At 45.3% G+C, this 13,825-nt stretch overlaps 1 protein-coding gene across 3 annotated transcripts in view; it reads left to right on the plus strand.

Annotated features, from left to right (window-relative positions):
- Positions 1–13,825, plus strand: part of NPAS2 (neuronal PAS domain protein 2) — a 198,258-nt gene that overhangs the window by 69,427 nt on the left and 115,006 nt on the right. For all 3 annotated transcript variants that reach the window (XM_061431680.1, XM_061431682.1, XM_061431681.1), the window contains exon 2: positions 5,352–5,405. In XM_061431680.1, the coding sequence (XP_061287664.1) occupies positions 5,374–5,405 (32 nt within the window). In that variant the 5' untranslated portion in view covers positions 5,352–5,373. The remainder of the gene's footprint in view (positions 1–5,351; positions 5,406–13,825) is intronic.

Below are 13,825 nucleotides of genomic sequence, written 5' to 3' on the forward strand. Positions count from 1 at the left end.
ACTGAGGGGCTTGTGTGAATTAGCATAGTCGGTATTGAGAACTCAGACAGGGTTTGGTCCTGGTGGTGTCCTTCCTCTCCTCCCCCGTGCCTCCCCCCACCCCCTCCTTCATTCCTCATGGGTGTCTCGAGCACCTTATGTGGCTAAGGAGCTGGGCTGGGCATCGTGGCCTGGGTAATGGGTAAAGGCGCTTTGTACCGAGTCCTTGCCATCCAAGTGGGGAACCAGACGTTGAGCGTCTGCTGTGGACCAGGCTTGTGCTGGCGCTTTCATACCTGCCAACATAATTAAGCTGTTTAAGAGTCACAGCTGGGGACTTGCGTGGTGGTCCAGTGATTAAGACTTTGCCTTCCAATGTAAGCGGGGTGGGTTTGATACCTGGTTGGGGAGCAAGATCTCACATGCCTTGAAGACAGAACATACAACAGAAGCAGTGGTGTAACAAATTCAGTAAAGATGTTAAAAATGGTCCTCATCACAGCCTGGATGGGAGGGGAGTTTGGGGGGGAATGTTGTTGTTCAGACTCTCAGTCGTGTCCGACTCTTGGTGGCCTCATGGCCTGCAGCATGCTAGGCTTCCCTGTCCTTCACTATCTCCTGGATTTTCTCAAACTCTTATCCATTGAGTCACTGATGCCATCCATCCATCTCGTCCTCTGTTACCTCCTTCTCCTCCTGCCCTCAATCTTCTTCAGTATCAGGGTCTTTTCCGGTGAGTCAGCTCTTCACATGGGGAGAATGAATACACACAGCTGAGTCCTTTTGCTATTCATCTGAAATTATCACATTGTTAGTCGGCTATACTTCAATACAAAAAAAAATTTTTTTAATATTTGTCCTCATCAAAAAAAAATAAAAAATCTAAAAAAAAAAAGTCACAGCTGTAGGTAGACAGGCCAGTCCTCTGAGCCAAACCCCCAGTGCCTTCCTGTGTCACTCAGAGCAGAGGCCAGCTCCAGCCGGTCTCCCTGGGTGTCTCCCCGCTCTAACCCCACCCATCATGCTGCCCTCTTGGCTTAAACGAGCAGCAACAGGCCCTCTGTTCACTCATTTGACATGCTTGTGGCTTGCCCCCTCTGCCCTGCCTGCCCCCCACCACCTAAGTGCCATGGGAACCAGGACTCCCAGGGAGTATCTATTGAATCGTAGAACATCGCACGTGGGTGTCATCTTCATGCTTCGGTAAAGACACTTCGGTGCGTCTGCACAGAGAGATGCTCCGCGCATGAACCTCAGCATTGGTACAGATCAGTCGTTAGTCAACACAGTCCCAGTAAGCATCACAGCCATTTTTTATGGAAATTGACAGTGTCGATTCTGAAACTTCCATGGAAATGCAAAGAACTAAAATAACTAGGAATCTTGAAAAAGAAGAACAAAGTTGGAAACTCTTTATACAGTTGAGAAATGTAGCTGCCACCCCTTTAACTTCTCGGTTGTTCCTTTAACCTGATCTCATGGGGCTTGTCTTCTTCCCCTTGCCCTCTTCCCTCTGCGCTTTGAGCTTCTCTGGCTCCTCCACGTCATGGAGTGGAAGAGTGACTCAAATACAAGAAGGGAGGGATCCACATGTTTCTCACAATATTCAACAGGGGAAGCAACCCAGTATCCGTGGACAGAGGATGGGTAAACGGAAGGTGGTCTATGCATACAGTGGAATATGATTCAGTCTTATAAAGGAAGGAGATTCTGACACACGCCAAGACACGATAGGCCTGGAGAGTGTTATGCTGAGTGAAATAAACCCATTGCCAAAGGACAAATCCTGTATAATCCCACCTACATGAAGGCCCCAAAGAAGTGTGTGTGATTAGTTGCTCAGTCGTGTCTGACTCTGTGACTCCATAGACTAGTCATTTGTAGAAGTTTTGTGTATGACGAAGCAACCTCAGTTGTCCAATCAGGATTTCAGACCCTCAGCAAAGCAGACTGAAGCCCACATCCTCCTGTGAAGGTGCTCTGTCAGGGGCAGCTGGGAAAGGGCAAGACTTTTACCGTTTCCCTGTGGCTGGAGCCTAACTCACGCCGCCGGCACATAGACAGCCACCCCTTTCCTCGGAGCGCAGACCTGGGTAGCACATCATTAAATGAATGGACCGCATTTTCCATGTCTTAAAGCATTGAACAGATTCCATATGGGAAACATTAAGCAGATGCCTGTTTGCAGATGTGCTAAGCCCACTTTAATTATGATACAAGCCTCAACTGCCGAATGGCGTGTCTCGCAAATCTATCACTGAAATATGCCTGCCGAATGGGGCTTGTGCGTAAACAGGGCTGTGGCTGCACAATTCCTTTTCCTCTTTGGCTCAGATTGGTGTCTGGGCTCACAGCAGATGAACACACACAACGAAATTATCTCAGAGCAAAGATTCATCTGTTCCCGTGAAGAATTGTTATCTAAGGTTATCATTTTTATACATGTTCCTATTGGATTTGCTCATGTTTGGTTTAGAATTTTTATAGCCGTGTTCATGAATGAGGTTGGCTTCTTAATCATTCTTTGTTTTAATGTTCTTGTCACAGCCAGTGGGAAGCTACTGTTTAACACAGGGAGCCCAGCTCAGTGCTCTGGCAATGTAGAGGGGTAGGATCGGAGCCAGGGTCGGGGGGAGCAGAGGGAGGGTCAAGAAGGAGGGCACATATGCATACGTATAGCTGATAAAGACCCAGGTTTGATCCCTGTGTCAGGAAGATCCCCTGGAGAAGGGAATGGCAACCCACTCCAGTATTCTTGTCTGGAGAATCCCAAGGATGGAGGAGCCTGGCAGGCTACGGTCCATGGGGTCAAAAAGAGTCAGACATGACTGAGCAACTAATAGGTTTTTTTTTCCCAACATAGCTGGTACATGTATACTTATAGCCGTACACATTGTTGTATAGCAGAAACCAACACAACACTGTAAAGCAAGTATCTTCCAATTGAAAAATAAAGGGATCTGGGCTTACAGACATGATATTGGATTAGAGGAAGTAGCATGTAAATAATTTATTGTTAAAAAAACTTCATACTGTCTTTTTCATGAAATGAGTTATTTTCGTTTAAAATATTGTGATCTAGAACTTGGAATTTCAAGAGTAAACATTAGTGCATTTTCAAAGTGTCGATTCTGGAGTCCTGACGTCAGACCCTCTGCTTGGAGACCAGAAGCACATGGACCATGGTGACTCCATTTCCACGTGGTCCCCGCCTGTGTCTCCATCACACTGTGCCTCGTGTTCCTGCCTCCAGGTCACCTAACTCTGGCCTCAGGACATCCTGATAGTCTTTCTGCATGGAGGGCTGGCTGGAGAGGGACCCCCCGAGATAGAAGGGACCCTGGGGGGCATGTGAAGGAAAGGGAATCAGGAATGTGGCTCCAAGGATCACAGGCTTGTGTGGAGAAGAGGACACCTGGTCAGAGCCTGAGAGGCTTCTAGTGAGTGGCCTGGGAGAGTGAAGGCCCAGATGGTAAGGCCATCTTTGATGATTTGGGGCTGCGAGAATGTTCCTGGATTGTTACTTTTCACATCTGTGTGCCTTAAAAAAAAAAAAAAGAAGAAGACAGCATCAGTATCTTACAGTTTTCTGAGTACAGGTCTTTTGCCTCCTTAGATAGATTTATTCCTAGCTATTTTATTTTTTTTTATTGCAGTGATAAATGGAATTGTTTCCTTAATTTCTCCTTCTGATCTTTCATTGTTAGTGATCTTTGCATTGGAATGCAAGAGATTTCTGTGTATTAATTTTATATCCTGCAACTTTACCAAATTCATTGATTAGCACCAGAAGTTTTCCGGTGGCATCTTTAGGATTTTCTATGTATAGCATCATGTCATCTGCAAACATTGACAGTTTTATATCTTCTTTTTCAATTTGGATTCCTTTTATTTCTTTTTATTCTCTGCCATGGCTAGGACTTCCAACACTATGTTGAAGAACAGTGGAGAGAGTGGACATCCTTGTCTCGTTCCTGACCTCAAAGGAAATGCTTTCACAACACTGTCATACCGAGTGAATTAAGTCAGAAAGAGTAAAACAAATGTCATATATTAATGTATATGATGTGGAATTTAGTAAAATGGTGCAGATGAACCTATTTGCAAAGCAGAAATAGATACACAGATGTAGGGGTCAAACATGTGGACACCAAGGCGGAAGGAGTGGCTTGGATGAATTGAGAGGTTGGAATTGACGCATATACACTATTGATACCGTGTATAAAATGAGAACCTACTGTACAGCACAGGGAACTCTACTCAATGCTCTATAGTGACGTACTTGGGAGATAAATCCCCAGAAGGAGGGGATATGGGTGTATGTATGGCTGATTCACTTTGCTGTACAGCAGGAACCAAGAAAATATGGTAAAGCAATTATACTCAAAAGGACAGTAATTATACTCATTTGGGGCCCCAATTCCTCCAGGCTGCCTAAGAGAAGTTTGTATATTTGAAGGAACAGAGAAATAAATGCTCTCCTTTAGAATGTCTTGGGAAGCTTTCAGGTTTAAGGCTTGAAATAAACAGAAGCTGCTTTGAGCTAGGTCCAGAAAGCAGTTCCCAATGTGTGATCTAGGGAACTAGGGGGTTCCATGAGGTCAAAACGATTTTTGTAATGTTGGCATCTCATCTGCCTATTTACTCATGTGAGTATGCAGTGGACTTTTCTTTTTATTATTTTTGTTTGTTTTGACATGGACCATTTTTAAAGTCTTTATAGAATTTGTTAAAATATTGCTTCTGTTTTATGTTTTGGCTTTTTGGCTGCAAGGCTTGTGGGATCTAGTTCCTTGACAAGGGATGGAGCCTGTGCCCCCCGCATTGGAAGGCGAAGTCTTAATCACTGGGCCACCAGGGAAGTCCCTATGGTGGACTTTTCCAGAAATTCCTTAACATCTGTCAGCTACATCTCTCTGATGCCTAATGGACAGCATGCTTGTATCTTTAAGATTTCTCAGTTTTCACCCACATACACAAGAGCTCTTCAGAGTCCTCAGTCATTTTTGAGCATGCAAATGGTTGCTGGAACCAGAAAGTTTGAGAAGCTATGGCTTAAAGCATGTGGTTTAATAGATCAGCCCAAAATGATGCTTAGTAGTAAAGAATCTGCCTGCCAGTGCAGGAGACCCGGAATGGATCCCTGGGTGGGAAAGATCCCCTGGAGAAGGAAATGGCAACCCACTCCAGCATTCTTGCCTGGAGAATCCCGTGGACAAAGGAGCCTGGCAGGCTATATTCCATGGGGTAGCAGAGTCAGACACGACTTAGGGACTAAACAAAAACAGCAATAATGATGGCAACCAGAAAGACCTGTGAGAAAGGTTGAGAATCAGACAGTCATCATCTGTTCTTTTTTTTTTTTTTTGCAGGAAAAACTGCAGAGACAATCTAATGGATGAGGATGAGAAAGACAGAGCAAAGAGGTAAGAGACATTTAAACCTTGTTTGTTCTCACTCTGCAGAGAAAGGCAGTCAGAGATAGAAAACACACGCTCCATGAAATACTGCATGCTCTGCCCCCAGAATTCATACCAGCCACCCCAATTCTGTTCCTTACCCTGAAGTTACTCATTGTCTAGGACTTGCCAAGTTGTTGGTAGTTTTCACATGTCTGTGTACTGACCCTGTTGACCCAGCCCTCTTTTTAAAGGCTTCTGGTTACTGCGTTTCCAGGATGGACACTCCTTGGCCAGGTGGCGTGACTGGAGCCAGGCCAGCCTGGGTTCAAATCCTACTTCTGCTGTTGGGAAGCGGTTGGCCCTGGACAATAATGGGCATAATCAGCAGCTCACACTGGACATGGAATGGCCATCCCCACTGGGCTGGGCTCTTCCGTGTATGTTGTCTCAGCTTCCTTGTTGGCCAGGATCACGGCTGCTTGGCACTGGATTTGGGTTGACCAGAAACCCCAGCTTGGTTGCTGGGACATCAATGCTGTTATAATTGTGTCCATGCTTGTTCTTTCAGTGGACATTCATTGAATCCCTTCTGTATATGAGGAGTCATAAAGTGGATATTTTGAAGGTACAGCCCAGTCGGATGTTATCAGTTTCATAAAATCAGCCCAAGTTGGCAGTTAGTGCACCAGGCTCTGGGGAGAGGGAGATGAACAATAGGTGTCTTGCCCATGAGGGGTCCCAGGTATGGTGGTGATGGGTAAGTGACCACAGATCATTAGCTTGCACGGACATGAAATGTCCTATCTCAGGACGGTCTTCACTCATGCCCAGCGGACAAGCCTCCCTCCTCCAGGCACTTTCCTCTTTGACCCTCCTGCCACCGCTTGGCTGGCAGGTCCCTCCTCAAGCCCCTGAAGCCCTCTCTTCTTTTTTTTTTAATATTTATTTTTTTAGTTTTGGCCACTCTGGGTCTTTGTTGCTGTGCGGGATTTTCTCTAGCTGTGCTGTGAGGCTTTCTCATTGTGGTCACTTCTCTTGTCATGTGGCATGGGCTTTAGGGCATGCAGACTTCAGTAGAAGTGGTTCCCAGGCTCCAGAGCACAGGCTCAGTAGTTGTGACCCACGGGCTTAGTTGCTCCCTGGCATGTGGGATCTTTCCAGATTAAGGATTGAACTCATGTCTTTTGCATTGGCAGGCAGATTCTTTACCACTGAGCCACCAGGGAAGCCCCCCAACAACCTCTAACACACCCGCAAAGCTGAAGGGTCTGTCCGCCTCCCCTCACAGAGCCCGCCACGACTGTCACCTACAAAATCCTCTGCTTGTAAATGACGGAGCTCTCAGAGGTCACCCAGTTCAGCGGCCCCAGGGGAGTCTGTCCTTCCATCTTGCCTGGTGGTGGGCAGCCTTGAGAACCATAAACCTCCAGGCACTCAGACCTCTGAGACTCAAATCACAGGGAATGTTTGTACTGTTTGTTCATTTCCCAAAGATTTCCTTAAAAAAATCAGGGAGCAGGGAAATGGCCTGAAGTGTAGACCAACTCAGATTGGCATGGAGTGAGGATTGTGGGGGGCTCAGCATATTCTAAATCTCTGCTTTTCCATTTGTTTGAAAGTTGTTCTGTAAAAACTATTTATTTTTAAAATTCTTTTCCTGTGTATTTTTTTTATTATAGTTGCTTTACAGTGTTGTCCTAGTCTCGGGTATACAGTAAAGTGAATCAGCCGTAGGTATTCATATATCCCCTCTTCCTTGGATTTCCTTCCCCTTTAGTCACCACAGAGCAGAGTTCCCTGTGTTATACAGCAGGTTCTCATTAGTTACCCATTTTGTACAGAGTATCAATAGTGTCTGTATGCCAATTCCAATCTCCCAGTTCATCCCACCCTGCCTCCTTCCCTTGGTATCCATATGTTTGTTCTCTCTGGGTGTAATAACAATTTAAACATTGGAATCCCATTTAAACCTAAGGAACTCCTCGGATGAGTCTAACAGGCCCTTCACTTGGCACTGGGCACCATGGCTGTCTTAGGCCACCACCCATAAGGGTTGTAAAATCCATACGGGTCCCAAACAACAGGTAATTGAATAGACCAGACCAGACTAGAGTAGAGTTCTGGCACCCTGTCTCATGGGCAGGCTTCCAGCTCTCCACTCTGGGGCATCTGGCCTCTTGGTGGACTCCCAGGATGCTGGGAACAGAGAGCAGAGACCCAAGCCACATGCCTGGCTGACCCTGCCCCACCTGCTGGATTCCAGCAAGCCCCTTCACCTGATAAGCTTCCACTTTCTCAGACGCAACACGTGGGTTATCATTTCTGTCCTGCCCTCCTCTCATGTTATTTTAGGATCAGCCGCAAAATACACCAAGAAACTCTTTGTATTTGTTTTAGAAGTATTACTTGCTATGTGTGCTAACTTGCTTCAGTCATGTCCGACTCTTTGCAACCTTATGGACTGTAGCCCACCAGGCTCCTCTGTCCATGGGCATTCTGCAGGCAAGAACACTGGAGTGGGCTGCCATGCCTCCCACCAGGGAATCTTCCTACCCAGGGATCGAATCCGCGACTCATGTCTCCTGCGTTGTCAGGTGGGCTCTTCACCACTAGCACCACTTGGGAAGCCTCACCTGTATGTGAAGACGAAGAACATTTTACAATAGCACATTTACAAATGATTCCCATCAGTGATACTGACAAGGTCAGCAGTGCTGGCCAGCGTCCATTGGGCATGTACTGAGTGCCCTGTTCATTTCCGGGTGCTCGGCACCAGGGTAAGAATGTTTCTATGCATTATCTCGTATTACCTCCTCCACATCCCTTTGAGGTGTGAAAGTGAAGTCGCTCAGTCGTGTCCAACTCTTTGCGACCCCATGGACTGTAGCCTATCAGGCTCCTCCGTCCATGGGATTTTCCAGGCAAGAGTGCTGGAGATGGATTGCCATTTCCTTCTCCAGGGGATCTTCCCGACCCAGGAATCGAACCTGGGTCTCCCACATTGCAAGCAGAGCTTTACTGTCTGAGCCACCAGGGAAGACCTTTGAGGTGTGCATCCCTGTTATTACCTTTTTACAGATGAGGAAACTAAGGCCCAGTAAGGTTAAGCAACTTTTCAGATACCCTAAAGCTGTAGCAGAAGTTAAATACAGCCTTCCTAAACGCCAGACTCTCTTCTTACTCCCCAGACCACACACACACGTCTCATCACGTGATAACAAATTCATTCTCTCTGGCAGGTCCAGTCTGTGTCCTAATGTGACTTTGAGTCCACAGGAGTTTGGCTTTTGCCATCTTTTATTTTTTTAATTTTTTTTGGCTGCCATAGATCTTAGTTGTGGCTCTCAGGATCTTTAGTTGTGGCATATGAACTCTTAGTTACAGCATGTGGGATCCAGTTCCCCGACCAGGGACTGAACCTGGGCCCCCTGCATTGGGAGTACAGAGTCTTAGCCACTGGACCAGCGGGAAAGCCCCACCATCATCATCTTTCATGTCACCCCGGGCCCCCAGTTTCAGCCCTGTCTCTCTACTACATGGCTTACCTCGCAATCCGGAAGAGGTATAAATGCAGGATGGCATCACTGACTCGATGGGCATGAGTTTAAGCAAGCTCTGGGAGTTCGTGATGGACAGGAAAGCCTGGTGTGCTGCAGTGCATGGAGTCTCAGTGAGTTGGACACAACTGAGCAGCTGAACTGAACATGTCTTTGCATGGCTGAGTCCCTTCACTGTTCACCTGAAACTATCACAGCATTGTTAATCAGATATACCCCAAGACAAAATAAAAAGTTTGAAAAAAAATGCATATTTAGGGTCTGCCATCCTCAGAGATCATCTGATGTAATCAGAGACATTTCAATAAAATCGTGGCTAAAAACTCTTAGAAATAAATCCAATTGTATGGAGTTTCCATTTATTCCCATCCCCATTTGCTTTGAGCCATGGGCACCCACTCCCCTAAATTGCCTATTCAGAAACCTCCCGGCCCAGACACTGGGAAGCAAAGCCGCTGGTCCTCACCCCTCTCTCGTCCTCAGATTGGGAAATGGGTTTAGACTGTTTGGGAATACCCTGTTCTCTTTGCCAGAATAGCAGCAATAATGCAGTATTCTTCATAACACCTGGGGGGAGAAAAGGACAAAATAAACACAATCCTAAAACTGTGTCACTTCCAAAGCCTCTAGCTGTGGGATTTTTTAGCTGCAACGTGGGAAGCCCTTCCCTAATCCCACCTGGAGGCCCAATAGGAATTGTTTGCACTCCTGATATTTTTGATGAGATTAGTAGAAGTGTTGAGCTTCAGAACTCTTGTCTCCAGAAAACATGAGCTATATTTGGCAAGGTTTTCAAAGCTTTGGGGAATTCATGGTGTATTTGGATTCTTTGATCGAGTATTCTAAACCAGGACACAGATCCACTTTCTTCTTTAAATTTCCATGTAAATCCAGTGAGGATTAATTGTACGCCCTATCGTGTATACAGAACGATATGCTATTTTCTTTAGTGGAAGATGCAAAAACATGGTCCTTGTGCTCAAAACAGAAACAGTTTGGTTGAGAGACATTTGGATCTCTGGATAATGAGACACAGTTTGCCATCTTGTGTTCCAGTCTTAAACACATCTTTTTAACTCTAATGTGACACAGTTTTGTGGAGGGTGTGTGTGTGTGTTTCATCCAGGAAGTAGTGCAGTGTGGCAGGAAGTACACAGGCTTAGAATCAGACAACCCCAGCTTTGATTCTTACCACTTTTACTTTCCGCCTTTAGATGAGCTATTATACTAAACCTCTGTTAGCCTCAATTTCCTACTCTGTAAAATGGGGGTGTAAATGGCCATATAGTCAAAACAAAGGTTTTTTCAGTAGTCATGTACAGTTGTAAGAGTTGGACTATAAAGAAAGCTGAGCTTTGAAGAATTGATGCTTTTGAACTGTGGTGGTGGAGAAGACTCTTGAGAGTCCCTTGGACAGCAAGGAGATCAACTCAGTCAATCCTAAAGGAAATCAACCCTGAATATTCATTGGTAGGACTGATGCTGAAGCTCCAATAATTTGGCCACCTGACTTGAAGAGCTGACTCATGGGAAAAGACCCTGATACTGGGAAAGACTGAAGACAAAAGGAGAAGGGGCAGCAGAGGATGAGATGGTTGGATGGCATCACCAACTCAATGGACGTGAATTTGAGCAAACTCCTGAAGAGAGTGAAGGACAGGAAAGCCTGTTGTGCTGCAGTCCATGGGGTTGCACAGAGCTGGACATGACTTAGCAACTGAACAACAATAGCCATACCCTCTTCCTAGGGTTTTTGGAGGAACTATTAATAAATGGAGCTCAGTGGAAGCCCCTAGCACAGTGCAGGGTACACAGTGCTGATAAGAAAAGTTGACAGAGGACACACGCTATGTGTCTGCAGCATTTTACTTAATTAACTCTAAACCTTGACAGGTTATTTTTAGCTCCATGGTGGCTCAGATGGTGAAGAATCAGCCTGCAATGCAGGAGACCCGGGCTCGATCCCTGGGTAGGGAAGATCCCCTGGAGGAGCGCATGGCAACCCACTCCAGTATTCTTGCCTGGAGAATCCCATGGACGGTGAAGCCTGGTGGGCTACAGTCCATGGAGTCGTAAAGAGTCAGACATGACTAAGTGACCAACACACACATTACGTTGAAGAAACCCAAGACTGAGCAGGCAGACAGGGGCAGGCAGGGATTCACATGTAGGCATCAGTTTCTAAAGTCTGGACTCCTGGGAGCTTCTTATGACATGACTCACCCATGTGCCCAAGGGGTAGGGACAGAAAGAGCAGGTAGGAACCATCACTTTCCAAAGAAAACAAGTTTCTATCACTTGGCACTATCATAAAATACAGCCCACTGCATTTCTTTTTCTTTTATTTGTTTATTTATGGCTATGCTGGGTCTTCGTTGCTGTATGTGGCTTTCTGTAGTTGTGGTGAGTGGGGGCAACTCTGATCGCGGTTCAGTCTCCTCATGGCAGTTGCTTCTGTGGTTGTGGAGCAGGGGCTGTAGAGCGCAGGTTCGTAGTGGCACAGTTGGCACAGGCCCACTTGCCCCACAGCATGTGGGATCTTCCGGGAGAAGGGAGCGAACCAGTGTCCCCGGCACTGGCAGGGGGACTCCCAACCGCTGGACTGCCAGCGAGGTCCTCACTCCATTTCTTGATAGAACTGAATGCTACGAAGAAAGGCTTTCATGTGAGCCTCTTCCTTTAAGCCAATATTAAATGGTCAGTGCATTGGCGTTAATTAAAAGTGCATTATTGCCTATCAGTGAAGGCCCAGTTCCATAACCTCGTGCATTCCTATGGAGGGAGGGAGTGGGGTGGTGAGGTTAGAATTGTGCTGCCCCTGGCAGGACATTTGGTCCTGGCCAGAATGTTCAAGAGATACTTGGTCTAGAAGATGCTTGGTCCTCGGATGGCCAATAAACACATGAAAAGATGCTCAATATCGCTAATTATTAGAGAAATGCAAATCAGAACTACAATGAGTTATCACCTCACAACAGTCAGAATGGCCATCATTAAAAAATCTACAAACAATAAAAATTTTAAAAACTACAAACAAGAGATGCTGGAGAGGATATAGAGAAAAGGGAACCCTCTTGTCCTGTTGGTGGGAATGTAAATTAATACAGCCACTGTGGAGAATAGTATGGAGATTGTTAAAAAACTAGGAATAAAATTACCATATGACCCAGCAATCTCACTACTGGGCATATACCCTGAGGAAATCATAATTGAAAAACACACATGTACCACAGTGTTCATAGCAGCACTATTTACATTGGCCAGGATGTGAAAGCAACGTAGATTGTCCATCGACAGATCAATGGATAAAGAAGGTGTGGTACATATACACGATGGAATACTACTCAGCCATAAAAAAAGAACAGGTTTGAGTCAGTCCTAGTGAGATGGATGAACCTAGAGCCTGTTATACAGAGTGAAGTAAGTCAGAGAAAAACAAATATAGTATCTTAACACATATCTAAGGTTCTATGAAAACCTACAAGACCTTCTAGAACTAACACCCAAAAAAGATGTCCTTTTCATTATAGGGGACTGGAATGCAAGAGTAGGAAGTCAAGAAACACCTGGAGTAACAGGCAAATTTGGCCTTGGAATACGGAATGAAGCAGGGCAAAGACTAATAGAGTTTTGCCAAGAGAACGCACTGGTCATAACAAACACCCTCTTCCAACGGCACGAGAGAAGACTCTACACATGGACATCACCAGAAATCAGATTGATTATATTCTTTGCAGCCAAAGATGGAGAAGCTCTATAGAGTCAGAAAAAACAAGACCGGGAGCTGACTGAGGCTCAGATCATGAACTCCTTATTGCCAAATTCAGACTTAAGTTGAAGAAAGTAGGGAAAACCACTAGACCATTCAGGTATGACCTAAATCAAATCCCTTATGATTATACAGTGGAAGTGAGAAATAGATTTAAGGGACTAGATCTGATAGACAGTGTGCCTGATGAACTATAGACGGAGGTTCCTGACATTGTACAGGAGGCAGAGATCAAGACCATCCCCGAAAAAAAGAAATGCAAAAAGGTAAACTGGCTATCGGAGGAGGCCTTACAAATAGCTCTGAAAAGAAGAGAAGCAAAAAGCAAAGGAAGAAAGGAAAAATATACCCATTTGAATGTAGGGTTTCAAAGAATAGCAAGGAGAGATAAGAAAGCCTTGCTCAGTGATCAATGCAAAGAAATAGAGGAAAGCAATAGAATGGGAAAGACTAGAGATCTCTTCAAGAAAATTAGAGATACTAAGGGAACATTTCATGCAAACATGGGCTCGATAAAGGACAAAAATGGTATGGACCTAACAGAAGCAGAAGATATTAAGAAGAGATGGCAAGAATACACAGAAGAACTGTACAAAAAAGATCTTCATGACCCAGATAATCACAATGGTGTGATCACTCACCTAGAGCCAGACATCCTGGAATGCAAAGTCAAATGGGCCTTAGGAAGCATCACTAGGAACAAAGCTAGTAGAGGTCATGGCATTCCAGTTGAGCTATTTCAAATCCTGTGAAAGTGCTGCACTCAATATGCCAGCAAATTTGGAAAACTCAGCAGTGGTCACAGGACTGGAAAAGGTCAGTTTTCATTCCAATCCCAAAGAAAGGCAATGCCAAAGAATGCTCAAACTACCACACAATTGCACTCATCTCACACGCTAGTAAAGTAATGTTCAAAATTCTCCAAGCCAGGCTTCAACAATATGTGAACTGTGAACTTCCAGATGTTCAAGCCGGATTTAGAAAAGGCAGAGGAACCAGAGACCAAATTGCCAACATCCGCTGGATCATCGAAAAAGCAAGAGAGTTCCAGAAAAACATCTATTTCTGCTTTATTGACTATGCCAAAGCCTTTGACTGTGTGGATCACAATAAACTGT

This window comes from Bos javanicus, chromosome 11, assembly GCF_032452875.1.
Source record: "Bos javanicus breed banteng chromosome 11, ARS-OSU_banteng_1.0, whole genome shotgun sequence".
Lineage (NCBI taxonomy): Eukaryota > Metazoa > Chordata > Mammalia > Artiodactyla > Bovidae > Bos > Bos javanicus.